The following is a 20,401-nucleotide window of genomic DNA, read 5'->3' on the forward strand; positions in this document are numbered from 1 at the left end:
TCCAAATTAGAGAATAATTACATTTGCAGTATGTGTGTATGTTTTTCCAATTGATTACGGATAATGTCAGAGCTACATCTTGAGGAAGTTTGTCAATCAAGTATCTTTTGAGGACTGTGTTGCTTGAACTATAGAATGGTACCTTTGGCAAGCTCTCTATAAAAGTATGAATGTTGGCTGATTTAGCGGCGGCCTCTATCTCCTCCTGGGTGACGGTGCGGCTGTTGTCCCCGTAGGCGATGTTCTCCGCCAGGCTGCAGTCGAACAGCACCGGCTCCTGGGAGACCAGGCCCATCTGGGACCTCAGCCAATGGATGTTGAGCTGCTTCACATCCTTCTGGTCCAGCATCTGGGAGGAGAGGACGGAGGAGGGTGGTGGTGAGAGGTGGAGAGGAGGAGGAGAGGGTGGAGGAGGGAGGTGGGAGGAGGTGGAGAGGAGGAGGAGAGGGTGGAGGAGGGAGGTGAAGAGGAGGAGAGGATGGAGAGGGTGGTGGTGGGAGGTGAAGAGGAGGAGAGGATGGAGGAGGGTGGTGGTGGGAGGTGAAGAGGAGGAGAGGATGAAGGAGGGTGGTGGTGGGAGGTGAAGAGGAGGAGAGGGTGGAGGAGGGTGGTGGTGGGAGGTGAAGAGGAGGAGAGGGTGGAGGAGGAGGGTGGTGGTGGGAGGTGAAGAGGAGGAGAGGGTGGAGGAGGGTGGTGGTGGGAGGTGAAGAGGAGGAGAGGATGAAGGAGGGTGGTGGTGGGAGGTGAAGAGGAGGAGAGGGTGGAGGAGGAGGGTGGTGGTGGGAGGTGAAGAGGAGGAGGAGAGGGTGGAGGAGGGTGGTGGGGAGGTGAAGAGGAGGAGGAGAGGGTGGAGGAGGGTGGTGGGGAGGTGAAGAGGAGGAGGGGATGAAGGAGGGTGGTGGTGGGAGGTGAAGAGGAGGAGAGGATGAAGGAGGGTGGTGGTGGGAGGTGAAGAGGAGGAGAGGGTGGAGGAGGGTGGTGGTGGGAGGTGAAGAGGAGGAGAGGGTGGTGGAGGGAGGTGAAGAGGAGGAGGAGAGGGTGGAGGAGGGTGGTGGGGAGGTGAAGAGGAGGAGGGGATGAAGGAGGGTGGTGGTGGGAGGTGAAGAGGAGGAGAGGATGAAGGAGGGTGGTGGTGGGAGGTGAAGAGGAGGAGAGGGTGGAGGAGGGTGGTGGTGGGAGGTGAAGAGGAGGAGGAGAGGGTGGTGGAGGGAGGTGAAGAGGAGGAGGAGAGGGTGGAGGACGGTGGTGTTGGGAGGTGAAGAGGAGGAGAGGGTGGAGGAGGGTGGTGGTGGGAGGTGAAGAGGAGGAGAGGATGGAGGAGGGTGGTGGTGGGAGGTGAAGAGGAGGAGGAGAGGGTGGAGGAGGGTGGTGGTGGGAGGTGGAGAGGAGGAGGAGAGGGTGGAGGAGGGTGGTGGTGGGAGGTGAAGAGGAGGAGAGGATGGAGGAGGGTGGTGGTGGGAGGTGGAGAGGAGGAGGAGAGGGTGGAGGAGGGTGGTGGTGGGAGGTGAAGAGGAGGAGGAGAGGAGGATGAGGGTGGTGGTGGGAGGTGAAGAGGAGGAGAGGATGGAGGAGGGTGGTGGTGGGAGGTGAAGAGGAGGAGAGGGTGGAGGAGGGTGGTGAAGAGGAGGAGGAGAGGGTGGAGGAGGGAGGTGAAGAGGAGGAGGAGAGGGTGGAGGAGGGTGGTGGTGGGAGGTGGAGAGGAGGAGGAGAGGACGGAGGAGGGTGGTGGTGGTGGGAGGTGAAGAGGAGGAGGAGAGGGTGGAGGAGGGTGGTGGTGGGAGGTGAAGAGGAGGAGGAGAGGGTGGTGGTGGGAGGTGAAGAGGAGGAGAGGGTTGAGGAGGGTGGTGGTGAGAGGTGAAGAGGAGGAGGAGAGGAGGAGGAGGGTGGTGGTGGGAGGTGAAGAGGAGGAGGAGAGGGTGGAGGAGGGTGGTGGTGGGAGGTGAAGAGGAGGAGAGGGTGGAGGAGGGTGGTGAAGAGGAGGAGGAGAGGGTGGAGGAGGGAGGTGAAGAGGAGGAGGAGAGGGTGGCGGAGGGTGGTGGTGGGAGGTGAAGAGGAGGAGGAGAGGATGGAGGAGGGAGGTGGTGGGAGGTGAAGAGGAGGAGGAGAGGATGGAGGAGGGAGGTGGTGGGAGGTGAAGAGGAGGAGGAGAGGGTGGAGGAGGGTGGTGGTGGGAGGTGAAGAGGAGGAGGAGAGGGTGGAGGAGGGAGGTGGTGGGAGGTGAAGAGGAGGAGGAGAGGATGAAGGAGGGTGGTGGTGGGAGGTGAAGAGGAGGAGGAGAGGGTGGAGGAGGGAGGTGAAGAGGAGGAGGAGAGGGTGGAGGAGGGTGGTGGGAGGTGGAGAGGAGGATGAGAGGGTGGAGGAGGGTGGTGGTGGGAGGTGGAGAGGAGGAGGAGAGGATGAAGGAGGGTGGTGGTGGGAGGTGAGGAGGAGGAGGAGAGGATGGAGAGGAAGTAGAGGAGGTAAAGGAAAGGTGGAATACATGCATTATAAGAGAAGAGTTGAATGTCATCTTGTCATCTTGACAGGGATTTACAATAAAACACTGCATTCAGGCACGTGTGGATGTTATACGGATTATGCAAAGGGGGTTTTGAGATACAGATCTTGTGATACTATGAGGACCTCACAGAACAATAAACTTTCCAATCTTTACACCCTCAGTAATCTTGTTAGTCATCATGTTATTGAGCTGAATAGGGCAAACCTACAGTACAAGTTTCAAGTTCAAGTTTCTTTAATATTTGTCATACAGAAGTACAGAATACTTTTATACAAAATGCTTCTTACTGTTACGCTCCAGAGACTGTGCAAGACAAGATAAGTATGAAATAAAATAACATAGTAAAATTAGAAGTAAAAAAATGAGGTCACAGTGTTCAGTTTAGACATATGTACAATGTTCGATGCAGAATAGACGTAGTTACCATACAATATACAATACTGTGCAGTGTACTAATATACAATACTATATAGTGCAAGGCAGAAATGGGACGAGGTGCAATTTAGGTACAATTCACAGTAGGTGTACGAGTTGTAGTGCAAATCCTTTATCAATAAATATAAAGTGTAAAGTGTGTGTTTGTGTGATCTAAAGTGTGGAGAGTGGGTGCTGCAGTGTGTTGTTTGTTTGAGTGAGTGTGTGCGTGTGGGTGTGTGTGCTGTGTGCATTTGATGGTTGTTGCATAGTGTTTATTGTTCGTTTAGCAGCCTGATGGCCTGGGGATAGAAGCTTCTTCTGAGTCTTTCTGTGCTCGCCTTAAGACTCCGGTATCGCTTGCCTGACCGCAGCAGTTCAAAGAGGCAGTTGTTCGGGTGGCTCGAGTCCTTACTAATTCTCTTAGCCTTCCCCTTGCACCGCTTGTTGTAAATGTTCTGGAGGGTGGGAAGCCCCCCTCCAATTGTGCGTTCGGCTGAACGTGTCACTCTTTGTAGTCTGCTACGGTCTTGTGCAGTGCTATTCCCAAACCAGGAGGTGATGTTGCCGGTCAGGATGCTCTCTATTGTACATGAGTAGAAGTTCCTAAGGATCTTCTGACTGACTTGGAACTTCCTTAGGCGCCTGAGGAAGTAGAGGCGTTGTCGTGCCTTCTTCACAACACTGTCAATGTGTGTGGTCCATGTCAAGTCCTCGGATATGTGGGCTCCGAGGTACTTGAAACTGTTCACTCTCTCAACCGGTGCCCCGTCGATGCTGAGGGGGCTGTAGTCCTTGACCCCCGACCTCCTGAAGTCCACAATCATCTCTTTTGTTTTGCTGACGTTCAGGGAGAGGCAGTTCTCCTGACACCACTGTGACAGGTTCTCTACCTCTTCCAGGTAGGCCCTTTCGTCGTTGGCAGAGATCAGGCCCACCACTACTGTGTCATCAGCAAATTTGATGATGGTGTTGTTGTTCCGCTGTGCTACGCAGTCATGTGTGTACAGGGAGTAGAGGAGGGGGCTCAGAACACAGCCCTGGGGGGCCCCTATGTTGAGCGTGATGGATGAGGAGGTGCAGTTGCCGGCTCTTACCACCTGGGGTCTGCCCGTCAGGAAGTCCAAGACCCACTGGCAGAGGTCATAGTTCAAGCCCAGGTCCCTGAGCTTGGCTATGAGTTTGGAGGGGACTATGGTATTGAATGCTGAGCTGTAGTCGATGAACAGCATTCTCACATAGTTCCCCTGCCTCTTGTCCAGGTGTGATGCTGCTGTGTGCAGCACATGGGCTATGGCGTCCTCCGTGGACCTGTTGGGGCGATATGCAAATTGCAGAGGGTCCAGGTTGATGGGGAGGGAGGAACAGATGTAGCCCTTCACTAGCTTCTCAAAGCACTTCATGGCTATGGAGGTGAGGGCTACAGGGCGGTAGTCGTTGAGGCAAGCGGGCGTAGATTTTTTGGGTACAGGGATGATGGTGGACTTCTTCAGACAGGTGGGGATGACAGCCTGTTCCAAGGACAGGTTGAAGATGTCAGTGAATACCGGGGCCAGTTGGTCGGCACAGACTTTTAGGACGCGGCCGGGGATGCCGTCCGGTCCTGCTGCCTTCCTGATATTCACTTTTTTAAAGATCCGTCTCACCTCATGCTCTGTTACCCTGAACACTGAGTCTCCATCAGCAGACCCCCCCCCCCCCCCCCCCATTGCCGTGGTTTGTAGGCTGGTGTTGTTATTCACAGCCTCAAACCTCGCATAGAAGGAATTGAGATCATTTGCTAAGGAGATGTCACTGTTCAGTTTGAGGGGGGTGCCTTTGTAGTCTGTCATTGTTCTGAGGCCCTGCCACATGCCTCTAGAGTCAGCCTGTTCAAACTGAAGTTCAACTTTATCCCTGTAACGCCGTTTTGCCTCTATTACTGCTCTCCTGACGTTGTATCTTGCCATCTTGTGTTCTTCCATGTTGCCTGTCACCAGCCCGGTGTTGTATGCTGATGTGCGCACTTTCAGAGCCTCACGGACGGATTTGTCTACCCAGGGCTTTTGATTTGGGTAGATTTTAATTTTGGTGGAGGGGATTGTTTCTTCTACCAGAGTACAGACATAGTCAATTACCGTTTCGGTGTATTCGTTAATATTGGCTGTGTTATCACGGAATACACTCCAGTCTGTGCATTCAAGTGCAGCTTGGAGTGACTCCTCTGACGTCACGGCCCAACGCTTAACCTCTCGCGAGACCACCGGCGTTCGCTTGAGACTTTGTTTGTACTTTGGCAAAAGAAAGATGGCGGCGTGATCGCTTTTACCGAATGGACTAAGAGCCTGTGACTTGTACCCATTCTTAAATTGCGAGTATACATGGTCTAATATGTTCTCGCCTCTGGTGGGACAGGTCACATGCTGATAGAAATTCGGCAACACCTTTTTAAGACGCGCGCTGTTGAAATCACCCAGAACCAAAATGGCAGCGTCAACATTAGCTGTCTGGAGTTTGTTTACCTCGTCGTGAAGTTTTTAAAGTGCGACCCCAGTGTTCGCGTGTGGTGGAATGTACACTCCGATGAGGATGATGGACGTTAACTCTCTTGGGAGGAAGAAGGGTCGACATTTTATCGTGATAAACTCCAGGTCTGGGGAGCAGTGGTTAGACAGTTCCTTTGCGTTGCCTACATCGCACCACTCCTTGTTTATCATGAAGGCAGTCCGTGCACACACACACGCAGGCACGCACGCACACGCACACGCACACACACACACACACACACATACACACACACACACACACACACACACACACACACACACACACACACACACACACACACACACACACACACACACACACACACACACACACACACACACACACACACACACACACACACCTCAGGGTCTCTCCCATCGGGGTGTAGACGGAGCTGTAAAGCTAGTGTCAACATCCTAGTAGGCTAATCAGTAACACCTAACTAACAGTCAGTGGCAGACAGCTCCTCTGGGGGCCATTACCTGCATGATGTGGAAGATGGTACACCTGTGTGTGTGTGTCTGTGTCTTGTTTAACTATACTTGTGAGAACTGTCTCCCCCGACATTTTGGCAGGTCCTCACACAAACACCCCCGCTGATTATCGTTAAGGTTAGGGGTAGAATTAGAGTTAGGTTGGGGTTGGGGTTAGGCATATAGCGTGTATGGTTAAGATCAGGGTAAAGAGCTAGGGAATGAATGTAAGTCAATACAATGTCCTCACAAGTATAGTAAAACACAGTGGCGGCCGCTGGCGCTGGTGCCTTGTAGGTCGCAGTTCACGTTAATAGGTCGAGTTGAAAATGTAATGCTCTGAGATGCTCTGGAGCAATCTCTCTCTGTCTCTCGGATCAATCAAATCAAATAATTAACACATGTATGTTGTCATTTTAAACAACTCACCATTCATTCATTATGCATCAGCAGCAGCTAAATTAATGTTATAGTTCACAACACAGCAGCGCGTTTTGAATCGCTAGCCTATTAATTATCGTCTCAGCAAGCACAGTCAATACTTTTTTCCGTAGCCGCATTTCGCGGAGACAGCTGTGTATAGCGAGAGAGAGAGCGAGAGAGAGAGAGAGAGAGAGAGAGAGAGAGAGAGACTCACTGTTTAGTTGAAACGTCCAGGGCAGGAGAGCTTGATAAACGTGTATAATCCACTGTTGATGTATTCCAGACCACTGTCCACTGTCTCCAGACTGCATCCGCCATATAGCTTGTTAGCCAAGTGTTAGCTTGTTAGCACAACACAAGTACATTTCTTTGTCCATTTTTCCGCGTCGAACAGACTGCAAACTACCTGGCGTTCTATCGCCATGCTCTAAGACAAACTCTAACCTTAACCAACTTTGAAAGAGTGCCTAAGCTTAACCATCTAAAGAACTTGCAGTCACGGCACGCTCTGCTGCCTGCATTTCACAACAACACAACAACACAACTATCTCTCACCAACGGACCGGAATAAGCTAGAATTGGAACATTAGAAATTGGATTCGGCCAATCAGAGATCGTCTCTGTGAAATTCTGCTACGGAAAAAAATACTGGCGTCGGCCAATCAGAGAGCGTCTCCGCGAAATGCGGCTACAGAAATTCTTGACGCTACTGGCTAGACCGCTTCAAATCGCGCCCGGATTCCAACATAATAGTCATATTTCAACGCACAACGCGTTACGCACTGATTGGCTTCGACGGATACAGCGATCAAACCGTGACGCGCACTCAGAGCGCTATTGCGTCTAGCCCGGGCCGAGAAATACAAAAAAAAAAAAGTGATGTCACTTCCTGTTCAAGAAAACGAGTATTTTTTTATTTGATATAATAACGTTATATTGTGCATTGGAAACACAAACATACTTAAAATGAGTAAATATTATTAATTTTAAACATGTTTATATTATTTATAGGGCTATAAAACAAAAAACTAAAAAGTTTTATTTTCTTCTTCTTCTCTGATTTAACAGCAGTCAGCAGGTGGGTCGGCGCCCTTGCGCCCCTAGTGGCAGAGCCGCCACTGGTAAAACATCTATCTAGGTCGTCCTCGGACGGGCCCTCCATCGGTGCTTCCAGTCATCCCGATCCTCCATGCATCTGGCTAGCTCGCTGGTGCTTTCTGTTCCCGCATTTCTCCTGAGTACGTCCACGTAGGTTAGTGTGGGACGTCCCCGTAATCGATGCCCGTGTTTTGGTTCCCACAGCACAAGTTTGCTGGTTGGCAGCTCATGGTGTCTCTGGCAGTGACCTGCCAGCCTCATTCTCCTGACTGCCACTTTCTCGCTCACCATTAGCACCCCCCCATACAAGTTTGCATTAGTGACATGCTCATCCCTGTTGATGTTGAGCACCACACGCATCATTCTGGTGTAGCACCCATCCAAGGACTTCTGCAGGGTGGGCTTCAGGGTCCAGCATTCACTGCCATACAAAAGGACAGACTCAACTGTTGCATGAAAGAAGTTGAGCTTGATTTGACGGGGGAGGTTAGATTTCCACACACTGGTCATGCCGTTCAGAGCCCTCCACGCAAGCGCCTTCCTCACTTTAAGGTCTTGCTCGGACGAGTTGACCCACGAGCCCAGGTATTTGAAATCACTCACTTCCTTTAGAGCAGTGCCTCCTGTTGTTGTTAGAGGTGGATGATCCGGGAGGATGTTATACATTATGACCTCGGTTTTCTTGGCATTTAGCCTAAGGCCAACCTTGGCGCACTCCGTCTCCACTCTGCACAGGAGTTATAGTATCGTGTAGCTCCGCTCTGCGTCATACTGCAATACTCTTCCATATCAGTATTAGCAATGAATACATTCTCACATGCACCTTTACATACCTCATCTGTCTGCCCCCCCCCCCATCCGCTCCTCTACATAAGCAGGGGTGTGGCCATACTATCAGCTCCTTCTTTAGTTTTCACCACGTCAAGTGCCTGCATGTACCACACTTTTGCTGGAATATTGAAGAAGTTGGAGCTGTGTTGACATAATTTCTTGTTTTTTTCTCTCTCTCACAATTTAAGAGAAAAAGGCTAAGTTATAATGTCTTCTTCGGGGGGTTCGAGCGCTAGCAACGTCACCCTTCACCAGAGGTTCACCATTGCCGCCTCCGCCGTGGAGCTGCGCTGACTCCGCGGTCGTGGCAGTCAGTCGTACCCGATCGGCGTCCGGTGGATAGTTTGCCTCTCCGAGGAGCTGGTGAACCAAAGCCGTCTCCTGTGAGATGGCCTAGTTCCAGCTCTGGTTCCCCCGGCGCCAGGGGGGCGGTCGGCCGATAGGCTGACGGCTCCTCTGGTAGCGGAGGATCTGAGACGCAAGCTCTTCGCCTCTGCTCGTTCCCGTCGTAGGAGGGTGGCCTGCAGGGGCCTGGTTTTGGTGAGCTGCTGGAGCCAGACGAGGGTGCTTCTGCTTCTCCGTGTCCGATGGAAACGGAGGATTTCATGGTGGAAGCGGAGGCGCTCTTGTTTGACGCCCCGTTGGGGACGCATCACTCTCCCCCTCAGGGTGTGGCAGGGGGTCGTATGTCTCCTTGGGGTCCCCCCCGGTGTTGGGTTAGGACCTCAGACTCGGCGACGGGATGCCCTGCTATCGGCCACATCGGATGGTGGCACCACAATGAGTGGTAGCCTCCTGTACGTGAGGGACGTGAGCTGCGTGGAGGACGGTGCGCATGGGGAATTACGTGCCTTGTTCCCGGAGCTCATGGCGGCAGCCGCAGCCGCTAATGGCGTGCCGCTGCTGCAGCCACTGCCTGCCCCTGTCCCCGATGACTTGATAGGTCATCTATGGCAACGTCGTCCTGTGAGGGAGACGGGCGTTGTCTGCCCATTCTTACCCTCAATGGAGGCCTACGTGCGTCAGGGACAGGTGATCTCCCGCATCATTGGCCTTACCCCCGCCTACGTGCAAGTCATGCGGGTGGTGGGTTTGGTCGAGGGACTGAAGGAAGGGGTGCCTCGGCTTGATAGCCCGATGGCGTCTCTCCTTTGTCCTGAGGTGGTGTGGGAGCCGTTGCGGAAGCCGGTTCCCCAAGGGAAATCGGCTAGGCAGTTGGCCAACTGGAGTGACCAGTCATTCATCGCCTCGACTCAGAGCCTAGCTGCGACGTCCAACATTGCGCAGCTAGCGCGCTTCATGTCAGGGATGATGGCGGGCGGTACGGTGGCGGACGAACAACATCAGTTCCTGCACGCCCAGGCGGCTGGAGCCATCCTGCACCTAATACAGCTGCAGGCAATTGCCGCCGGGAAGATACGTGCCCTGGCCACTCTAACTCAGCGCCACCTGATATTAGGGGTGGTAACGGGGGTTTGTTCCTTTCCGTTCGTTCCCTAGTGGCATGCGGGTTGCGCGTTTGTGTAGTCGTGGGTACGCCCCACGGTCTGCTCACCCTGTGCGTTGAGTTGCTAAAGACTCCTCTTCGCACAGTCGGATCCGACACCCTCCCGTCCTCTGCTAGGGGGGTCTGGGGGCTCGGGTCCTCCCCGGTTCTGATGGTCGTGGGGGGCCTCAGCGGGTACATTTGTCGAGCTCCGCTCTGCTCAGCTCCTGTATTGCAGTATGACGCAGAGCGGAGCTACACGATACTATAACTTACGGTTATGTATATAACCATAGTTATATGAGTGTAGTGACGCTCTGCGTCGGACTCACTGAGGACCCTGTGGTGAAAGACTTGGGAAGGAGCTGTTAGTATGGCCACACCCCTGCTTATGTAGAGGAGCGGATGGGGGTGTGGCCAGACAGATGAGGTATGTAAAGGTGCATGTGAGAATTTATTCAGTGCTAATACTGATATGGAAGAGTATTGCAGTATGACGCAGTGTAACGTTCCCTTGCGGGTCCGGCTATATGAATAACGGTGAACATTTCCTCCCTCCTGACAATGGTCGCCTACCTGGTCCCCTACCTCCTAACATTGGTCTACTACCTCCTCTACCTTCCTCTTGTGGCCAGACAAGCCAGTTGGTTCAGACACTGTTAATACATGTCATCACTCACTTGCTTACTGTAATTAATGGAATGATTAATGGGATGTCACAGTGTATGTTGTTGTTGTTGAACTCCCCCACCCTGGTGTAAATTGGTTTCCCTGTGTAGTTTTGTTTGACGTATTGATTATTATTGGTAGTGTGTTGTTTTGCTCTGTGCTGTGTCTCCCCCCAGCTGGGGGCAATTAGTAATTAGGGTTGCTATTTATGTGTGGCTTGCCCTCACCTGGGTGTGGAGACATTCCTTCATGTTACCTGGTCCTGTGCTGTCGTTGTTCCTGTGCTGTATGTATCAAACTTTCGTCCTATTAGTGTTGCTCTGTCCAAAAGTAAGTGTATATTAGTTTATCTTTTGTCATCTTTGATTTCATGTGTTATGTCCGTTTTCTGGTTAGGTTTGGTTTATAGTAAGTGTCAGCACGGCTGTGCCTATTGTTGTACTCATATGTACTTTTGAGTAAACACTCTGAATTGTGATCATCGACTCTGCCTCATCTCCCTGCTTATTCTTCCTGCTGCCTTGGGTTCTACCACCACGTATCGTATCGTAACACGCAGAGCGTCACTACACTCATATAACTATGGTTATATACATAACTGTGTATCCATATCCAACACTTCCAGCAGTTGATCCCCCCTCACTACTTTTAAGGACTCTATCGCAGAGTTGTTTACACACACACTTGCAACTGTCACCCAGCCTTTTAACTGTACTTTGTCTGTTCTGCTTCATGTATTACATACCTTGTAATTTTATTTGTGTTTTAATTAGTTCCCTCACCTCTGTGACGTACTGTATGTATCGTCTGTCTCTTTTCTATCTTATTCTATTGTATTTTATTGTCCTCTTTCCCTGTCCTCTTTCCCTAACCCTTCTAGAGGCTCTGTTGTAAGAATCTGTTCTTAATTGACCTGCCTGGTTAAAGAAAGGTTAAAAAAAGAGACATTTTAAAAAGTATGTGTGTGGGCGGCTGATTGGCACAGTGGGCAAGGCGCTCGCCTCTAATGCAGGTTCAGGTTCGCCTCAGGTTCGAGCCCAGCTCTCGGCGTTGCTACCGGCTGGCCGGCCGTCATACTAACACAATTGGCAAGTGTTAGAGGGTGGGAAAGCCGGTGGGTGGGGATTTGACGTTGTGGACAGCGACTCCTACAGGTCGGTTTGGTGACGCCAGTGCGACGGAAACAGGAAGTATCGGGGGCAGCGTGAGCCTCCCACGCGTTACTCCTCGCCACTGAGAGTTCGAGCTGCTGCGGTGAAAAGATGCGACAGGCTGCCTCCTCGTGTACCGGAGGGGACACGTGATGCAAGGCTTCTGTCCTCACTACAACCGACCTGTGGGAGGCATAGTCTAGCAACGTTCAAGACAGGGGAGGGAAGAATTGGATATACGAAATTGGGATGGGAGAAAAATAGAAAATGGGGAGAAAAAGTGGATAAAAAAAAAAAAAAAAAAAGAAAGGCATGTGTGTGTCGGTGTGCATCCTCACCACGGTGCCTTCTGCCGCGTGGTAGAACCTCTCCAGGAGCTGGATGGTGGTGCTCTTGCCACAGCCGCTGCTCCCCACCAGAGCCAGGGTCTGGCCCTTGCTCACCTGCAGGTCCATCCCCTGCAGGATGGGGACGTCGGGGCGGGAGGGGTAGTTAAACCGAATGTTGTCAAAGCTGACATTACCATCAAATTCATCCTGTGGTTTAGAGAGGAGGGAGGGCAGGAGGAGGGGCAGGAGGAGAGGCGGGAGGAGGAGGGAGGAGAGGCAGGGAGGAGGGAGGAGAGGAGGAGGGGCAGGGAGGAGGGAGGAGAGGAGGGAGGGCAAGAGGAGGGGCAGGAGGAGAGGCGGGAGGAGGAGGGAGGAGAGGAGGAGGGAGGAGAGGAGGAGAGGCATGGAGGAGGGAGGAGAGGCAGGAGGGAGGAGAGGAGGAGGGGCAGGAGGAGGGAGGAGAGGAGGAGAGGAGAAGGGAGAAGAGGCAAGAGGGGCAGGGGGGAGGAGAGGAGGAGGAGAGGCAGGAGGGAGGAGAGGCAGGAGAGAGGAGAGGAGGGAGGAGAGGCAGGAGAGAGGAGATGGGGGAGGAGAGGCAGGATGGAGGGGAGGCAGGAGGGAGGAGAGGAGGGAGGAGGGAGGAGAGCAGGAGGGAGAGGCAGGAGGGAGGGGAGGCAGGAGGGAGGAGAGGAGGGAGGAGGGAGGAGAGCAGGAGGGAGAGGCAGGAGGGAGGGGAGGCAGGAGGGAGGAGAGGAGGGAGGAGAGGCAGGAGGAAGGAGAGCAGGAGGGAGGAGAGCAGGAGGAGGGAGGAGGCAGGAGGGAGAGGCAGGAGGGAGGAGAGGCAGGAGGGAGAGGAGGCAGGAGGGAGAGGCAGGAGGGAGGAGAGCAGGAGGGAGAGGCAGGAGGGAGGAGAGCAGGAGGGAGAGGCAGGAGGGAGGAGAGGCATGAGGAAGGAGAGCAGGAGGGAGGAGAGGCAGGAGGGAGAAGAGCAGGAGGGAGAGGAGGCAGGAGGGAGGAGAGCAGGAGGGAGGAGAGGCAGGAGGGAGAAGAGGCAGGAGGAGGGAGGAGAGGCAGGAGGGAGGAGAGCAGGAGGGAGGAGAGCAGGAGGGAGGAGAGCAGGAGGGAGGAGAGGCAGGAGGGAGAAGAGGCAGGAGGGAGGAGAGCAGGAGGGAGGAGAGCAGGAGGGAGAGGCAGGAGGGAGGAGAGGCAGGAGGGAGAAGAGGCAGGAGGAGGGAGGAGAGGCAGGAGGAAGGAGAGGAGAGGCAGGAGGGAGGAGAGCAGGAGAGGAGGGGGGAGAGCAGGAGAGGAGGGAGGAGAGGAGGAGGGAGGAGAGGAGGCAGGAGGGAGGAGAGGAGAGGCAGGAGGGAGGAGAGGAGAGGAGGGAGGAGAGGAGAGGAGGCAGGAGGGAGGAGGGAGGAGAGACAGGAGGGAGGAGAGGAGGCAGGAGGGAGGAGAGGAGAGGCAGGAGGGAGGAGAGGAGGCAGGAGGGAGGAGAGGAGAGGCAGGAGGGAGGAGAGGAGAGGAGGGAGGAGAGGAGAGGAGAGGAGGCAGGAGGGAGGAGGGAGGAGAGACAGGAGGGAGGAGAGGAGGCAGGAGGGAGGAGAGGCAGGAGGGAGGAGAGGAGGAGGAGGGGCAGGAGGGAGGAGAGGAGGAGGAGGGAGGAGAGGCAGGAGGGAGGAGGAGAGAAGGAGGGAGGAGAGGCAGGAGGGAGGAGGAGAGAAGGAGGGAGGAGAGGAGGAGGTGTTATCATCCATAGAGTACTGAATATTCTAAGTAAATCCTGTTCATCGTCTCTGTTGTGTAGTGGAATTGGTTCAGTGGTGGAAAAAGTACACAGTTTTACCTTTACTTAAGTAAAAGTAGAAATACCCAGATAAATGAGTACTCTGGTAAAAAGTAAAAGTAGAGAAGTATTTTCTATTGAATGTACTTAAGTATCTAAAGTAAAAGTATGCATTCTACATGACGTTTGTGTATTCCAGTGCTTGGGAGCATTCAACCCTCGATCCATTGATCTCATGACTTTTCATCATCTACTGTCTTCCTGGTGACACTTTTCATCATCTACTGTCTTCCTGGTGACACTTTTCATCATCTACTGTCTTCCTGGTGACACTTTTCATCACCTACTGTCTTCCTGGTGACACTTTTCATCATCTACTGTCTTCCTGGTGACACTTTTCATCATCTACTGTCTTCCTGGTGACACTTTTCATCACCTACTGTCTTCCTGGTGACACTTTTCATCACCTACTGTCTTCCTGGTGACACTTTTCATCATCTACTGTCTTCCTGGTGACACTTTTCATCATCTACTGTCTTCCTGGTGACACTTTTCATCATCTACTGTCTTCCTGGTGACACTTTTCATCATCTACTGTCTTCCTGGTGACACTTTTCATCATCTACTGTCTTCCTGGTGACACTTTTCATCATCTACTGTCTTCCTGGTGACACTTTTCATCACCTACTGTCTTCCTGGTGACACTTTTCATCACCTACTGTCTTCCTGGTGACACTTTTCATCATCTACTGTCTTCCTGGGGGCACTTTTCATCATCTACTGTCTTCCTGGTGACACTTTTCATCATCTACTGTCTTCCTGGTGACACTTTTCATCACATACTGTCTTCCTGGTGACACTTTTCATCACATACTGTCTTCCTGGTGACACTTTTCATCATCTACTGTCTTCCTGGTGACACTTTTCATCATCTACTGTCTTCCTGGTGACACTTTTCATCATCTACTGTCTTCCTGGTGACACTTTTCATCACCTACTGTCTTCCTGGTGACACTTTTCATCACCTACTGTCTTCCTGGTGACACTTTTCATCATCTACTGTCTTCCTGGTGACACTTTTCATCATCTACTGTCTTCCTGGTGACACTTTTCATCATCTACTGTCTTCCTGGTGGCACTTTTCATCATCTACTGTCTTCCTGGTGACACTTTTCATCACCTACTGTCTTCTTGGTGACACTTTTCATCACCTACTGTCTTCCTGGTGACACTTTTCATCATCTACTGTCTTCCTGGTGACACTTTTAATCATCTACTGTCTTCCTAGTGACACTTTTCATCATCTACTGTCTTCCTGGTGACACTTTTCATCATCTACTGTCTTCCTGGTGACACTTTTCATCATCTACTGTCTTCCTGGTGACACTTTTCATCATCTACTGTCTTCCTGGTGACACTTTTCATCATCTACTGTCTTCCTGGTGACACTTTTCATCATCTACTGTCTTCCTGGTGACACTTTTCATCATCTACTGTCTTCCTGGTGACACTTTTCATCACATACTGTCTTCCTGGTGACACTTTTCATCATATACTGTCTTCCTGGTGACACTTTTCATCATCTACTGTCTTCCTGGTGACACTTTTCATCACCTACTGTCTTCCTGGTGACACTTTTCATCATCTACTGTCTTCCTGGTGACACTTTTCATCACCTACTGTCTTCCTGGTGACACTTTTCATCATCTACTGTCTTCCTAGTGACACTGTCTTCCTGGTGACACTTTTCATCACCTACTGTCTTCCTGGTGACACTGTCTTCCTGGTGACACTTTTCATCATCTACTGTCTTCCTGGTGACACTTTTCATCATCTACTGTCTTCCTGGTGACACTTTTCATCATCTACTGTCTTCCTGGTGACACTGTCTTCCTGGTGACACTTTTCATCACCTACTGTCTTCCTGGTGACACTGTCTTCCTGGTGACACTTTTCATCATATACTGTCTTCCTGGTGACACTTTTCATCACATACTGTCTTCCTGGTGACACTTTTCATCATATACTGTCTTCCTGGTGACACTTTTCATCATATACTGTCTTCCTGGTGACACTTTTCATCATCTACTGTCTTCCTGGTGACACTTTTCATCACCTACTGTCTTCCTGGTGACACTTTTCATCACCTACTGTCTTCCTGGTGACACTTTTCATCATCTACAGTCTTCCTGGTGACACTTTTCATCACCTACTGTCTTCCTGGTGACACTTTTCATCATCTACTGTCTTCCTGGTGACACTTTTCATCATCTACTGTCTTCCTGGTGACACTGTCTTCCTGGTGACACTTTTCATCACCTACTGTCTTCCTGGTGACACTGTCTTCCTGGTGACACTTTTCATCATATACTGTCTTCCTGGTGACACTTTTCATCACATACTGTCTTCCTGGTGACACTTTTCATCATATACTGTCTTCCTGGTGACACTTTTCATCACCTACTGTCTTCCTGGTGACACTTTTCATCATCTACTGTCTTCCTGGTGACACTTTTCATCACCTACTGTCTTCCTAGTGACACTTTTCATCACCTACTGTCTTCCTGGTGACACTTTTCATCATCTACTGTCTTCCTGGTGACACTTTTCATCATATACTGTCTTCCTGGTGACACTTTTCATCACATACTGTCTTCCTGGTGACACTTTTCATCATATACTGTCTTCCTGGTGACACTTTTCATCATATACTGTCTTCCTGGTGACACTTTTCATCACATACTGTTTTCCTGGTGACACTTTTCATCATATACTGTCTTCCTGGTGACACTTTTCATCATATACTGTCTTCCTGGTGACACTTTTCATCATATACTGTCTTCCTGGTGACACTTTTCATCACCTACTGTCTTCCTGGTGACACTTTTCATCATCTACTGTCTTCCTGGTGACACTTTTCATCATCTACTGTCTTCCTGGTGACACTTTTCATCACCTACTGTCTTCCTGGTGACACTTTTCATCACCTACTGTCTTCCTGGTGACACTTTTCATCATCTACTGTCTTCCTGGTGACACTTTTCATCATCTACTGTCTTCCTGGTGACACTTTTCATCATCTACTGTCTTCCTGGTGACACTTTTCATCATCTACTGTCTTCCTGGTGACACTTTTCATCATCTACTGTCTTCCTGGTGACACTTTTCATCATCTACTGTCTTCCTGGTGACACTTTTCATCACCTACTGTCTTCCTGGTGACACTTTTCATCACCTACTGTCTTCCTGGTGACACTTTTCATCATCTACTGTCTTCCTGGGGGCACTTTTCATCATCTACTGTCTTCCTGGTGACACTTTTCATCATCTACTGTCTTCCTGGTGACACTTTTCATCACATACTGTCTTCCTGGTGACACTTTTCATCACATACTGTCTTCCTGGTGACACTTTTCATCATCTACTGTCTTCCTGGTGACACTTTTCATCATCTACTGTCTTCCTGGTGACACTTTTCATCATCTACTGTCTTCCTGGTGACACTTTTCATCACCTACTGTCTTCCTGGTGACACTTTTCATCACCTACTGTCTTCCTGGTGACACTTTTCATCATCTACTGTCTTCCTGGTGACACTTTTCATCATCTACTGTCTTCCTGGTGACACTTTTCATCATCTACTGTCTTCCTGGTGGCACTTTTCATCATCTACTGTCTTCCTGGTGACACTTTTCATCACCTACTGTCTTCTTGGTGACACTTTTCATCACCTACTGTCTTCCTGGTGACACTTTTCATCATCTACTGTCTTCCTGGTGACACTTTTAATCATCTACTGTCTTCCTAGTGACACTTTTCATCATCTACTGTCTTCCTGGTGACACTTTTCATCATCTACTGTCTTCCTGGTGACACTTTTCATCATCTACTGTCTTCCTGGTGACACTTTTCATCATCTACTGTCTTCCTGGTGACACTTTTCATCATCTACTGTCTTCCTGGTGACACTTTTCATCATCTACTGTCTTCCTGGTGACACTTTTCATCATCTACTGTCTTCCTGGTGACACTTTTCATCACATACTGTCTTCCTGGTGACACTTTTCATCATATACTGTCTTCCTGGTGACACTTTTCATCATCTACTGTCTTCCTGGTGACACTTTTCATCACCTACTGTCTTCCTGGTGACACTTTTCATCATCTACTGTCTTCCTGGTGACACTTTTCATCACCTACTGTCTTCCTGGTGACACTTTTCATCATCTACTGTCTTCCTAGTGACACTGTCTTCCTGGTGACACTTTTCATCACCTACTGTCTTCCTGGTGACACTGTCTTCCTGGTGACACTTTTCATCATCTACTGTCTTCCTGGTGACACTTTTCATCATCTACTGTCTTCCTGGTGACACTTTTCATCATCTACTGTCTTCCTGGTGACACTGTCTTCCTGGTGACACTTTTCATCACCTACTGTCTTCCTGGTGACACTGTCTTCCTGGTGACACTTTTCATCATATACTGTCTTCCTGGTGACACTTTTCATCACATACTGTCTTCCTGGTGACACTTTTCATCATATACTGTCTTCCTGGTGACACTTTTCATCATATACTGTCTTCCTGGTGACACTTTTCATCATCTACTGTCTTCCTGGTGACACTTTTCATCACCTACTGTCTTCCTGGTGACACTTTTCATCACCTACTGTCTTCCTGGTGACACTTTTCATCATCTACAGTCTTCCTGGTGACACTTTTCATCACCTACTGTCTTCCTGGTGACACTTTTCATCATCTACTGTCTTCCTGGTGACACTTTTCATCATCTACTGTCTTCCTGGTGACACTGTCTTCCTGGTGACACTTTTCATCACCTACTGTCTTCCTGGTGACACTGTCTTCCTGGTGACACTTTTCATCACATACTGTCTTCCTGGTGACACTTTTCATCATATACTGTCTTCCTGGTGACACTTTTCATCACCTACTGTCTTCCTGGTGACACTTTTCATCATCTACTGTCTTCCTGGTGACACTTTTCATCACCTACTGTCTTCCTAGTGACACTTTTCATCACCTACTGTCTTCCTGGTGACACTTTTCATCATCTACTGTCTTCCTGGTGACACTTTTCATCATATACTGTCTTCCTGGTGACACTTTTCATCACATACTGTCTTCCTGGTGACACTTTTCATCATATACTGTCTTCCTGGTGACACTTTTCATCATATACTGTCTTCCTGGTGACACTTTTCATCACATACTGTTTTCCTGGTGACACTTTTCATCATATACTGTCTTCCTGGTGACACTTTTCATCATATACTGTCTTCCTGGTGACACTTTTCATCATATACTGTCTTCCTGGTGACACTTTTCATCATCTACTGTCTTCCTGGTGACACTTTTCATCATCTACTGTCTTCCTGGTGACACTTTTCATGATCTACTGTCTTCCTGGTGACACTTTTCATCACATACTGTCTTCCTGGTGACACTTTTCATCACATACTGTCTTCCTGGTGACACTTTTCATTATCTACTGTCTTCCTGGTGACACTTTTCATCATCTACTGTCTTCCTGGTGACACTTTTCATGATCTACTGTCTTCCTGGTGACACTTTTCATCATCTACTGTCTTCCTGGTGACACTTTTCATCACCTACTGTCTTCCTGGTGACACTTTTCATCACCTACTGTCTTCCTGGTGACACTTTTCATCATCTACTGTCTTCTTGGTGACACTTTTCATCATCTACTGTCTTCCTGGTGACACTTTTCATCATCTACTGTCTTCCTGGGGGCACTTTTCATCATCTACTGTCTTCCTGGTGACACTTTTCATCATCTACTGTCTTCCTGGTGACACTTTTCATCACCTACTGTCTTCCTGGTGACACTTTTCATCATCTACTGTCTTCTTGGTGACACTTTTCATCATCTACTGTCTTCCTGGTGACACTTTTCATCATCTACTGTCTTCCTGGGGGCACTTTTCATCATCTACTGTCTTCCTGGTGACACTTTTCATCACCTACTGTCTTCCTGGTGACACTTTTCATCATCTACTGTCTTCTTGGTGACACTTTTCATCATCTACTGTCTTCCTGGTGACACTTTTCATCATCTACTGTCTTCCTGGGGGCACTTTTCATCATCTACTGTCTTCCTGGTGACACTTTTCATCATCTACTGTCTTCCTGGTGACACTTTTCATCACCTACTGTCTTCCTGGTGACACTTTTCATCATCTACTGTCTTCTTGGTGACACTTTTCATCATCTACTGTCTTCCTGGTGACACTTTTCATCATCTACTGTCTTCCTGGGGGCACTTTTCATCATCTACTGTCTTCCTGGTGACACTTTTCATCACCTACTGTCTTCCTGGTGACACTTTTCATCATCTACTGTCTTCCTGGTGACACTTTTCATCATATACTGTCTTCCTGGTGACACTTTTCATCACCTACTGTCTTCCTGGTGACACTTTTCTTCACCTACTGTCTTCCTGGTGACACTTTTCATCATCTACTGTCTTCCTGGTGACACTTTTCATCACATACTGTCTTCCTGGTGACACTTTTCATCATCTACTGTCTTCCTGGTGACACTTTTCATCATCTACTGTCTTCCTGGTGACACTTTTCATCATCTACTGTCTTCCTGGTGACACTTTTCATCACATACTGTCTTCCTGGTGACACTTTTCATCATCTACTGTCTTCCTGGTGACACTTTTCATCACAT

General features: G+C 49.9%; 1 protein-coding gene across 1 annotated transcript in view; it reads right to left on the reverse strand.

Moving 5' to 3' along the window:
* abcb4 (ATP-binding cassette, sub-family B (MDR/TAP), member 4) overlaps positions 1–20,401 on the reverse strand; it is a gene marked incomplete at both ends in the record, with an annotated part of 124,072 nt that overhangs the window by 7,371 nt on the left and 96,300 nt on the right. The window contains 2 exons of the mRNA XM_084308299.1: positions 143–349; positions 11,910–12,107. Of these exons, the coding sequence (XP_084164425.1) occupies positions 143–349; positions 11,910–12,107 (405 nt within the window). The remainder of the gene's footprint in view (positions 1–142; positions 350–11,909; positions 12,108–20,401) is intronic.

Source organism: Notolepis coatsorum, assembly GCF_963971535.1.
Source record: "Notolepis coatsorum genome assembly, chromosome: 2".
Lineage (NCBI taxonomy): Eukaryota > Metazoa > Chordata > Actinopteri > Aulopiformes > Paralepididae > Notolepis > Notolepis coatsorum.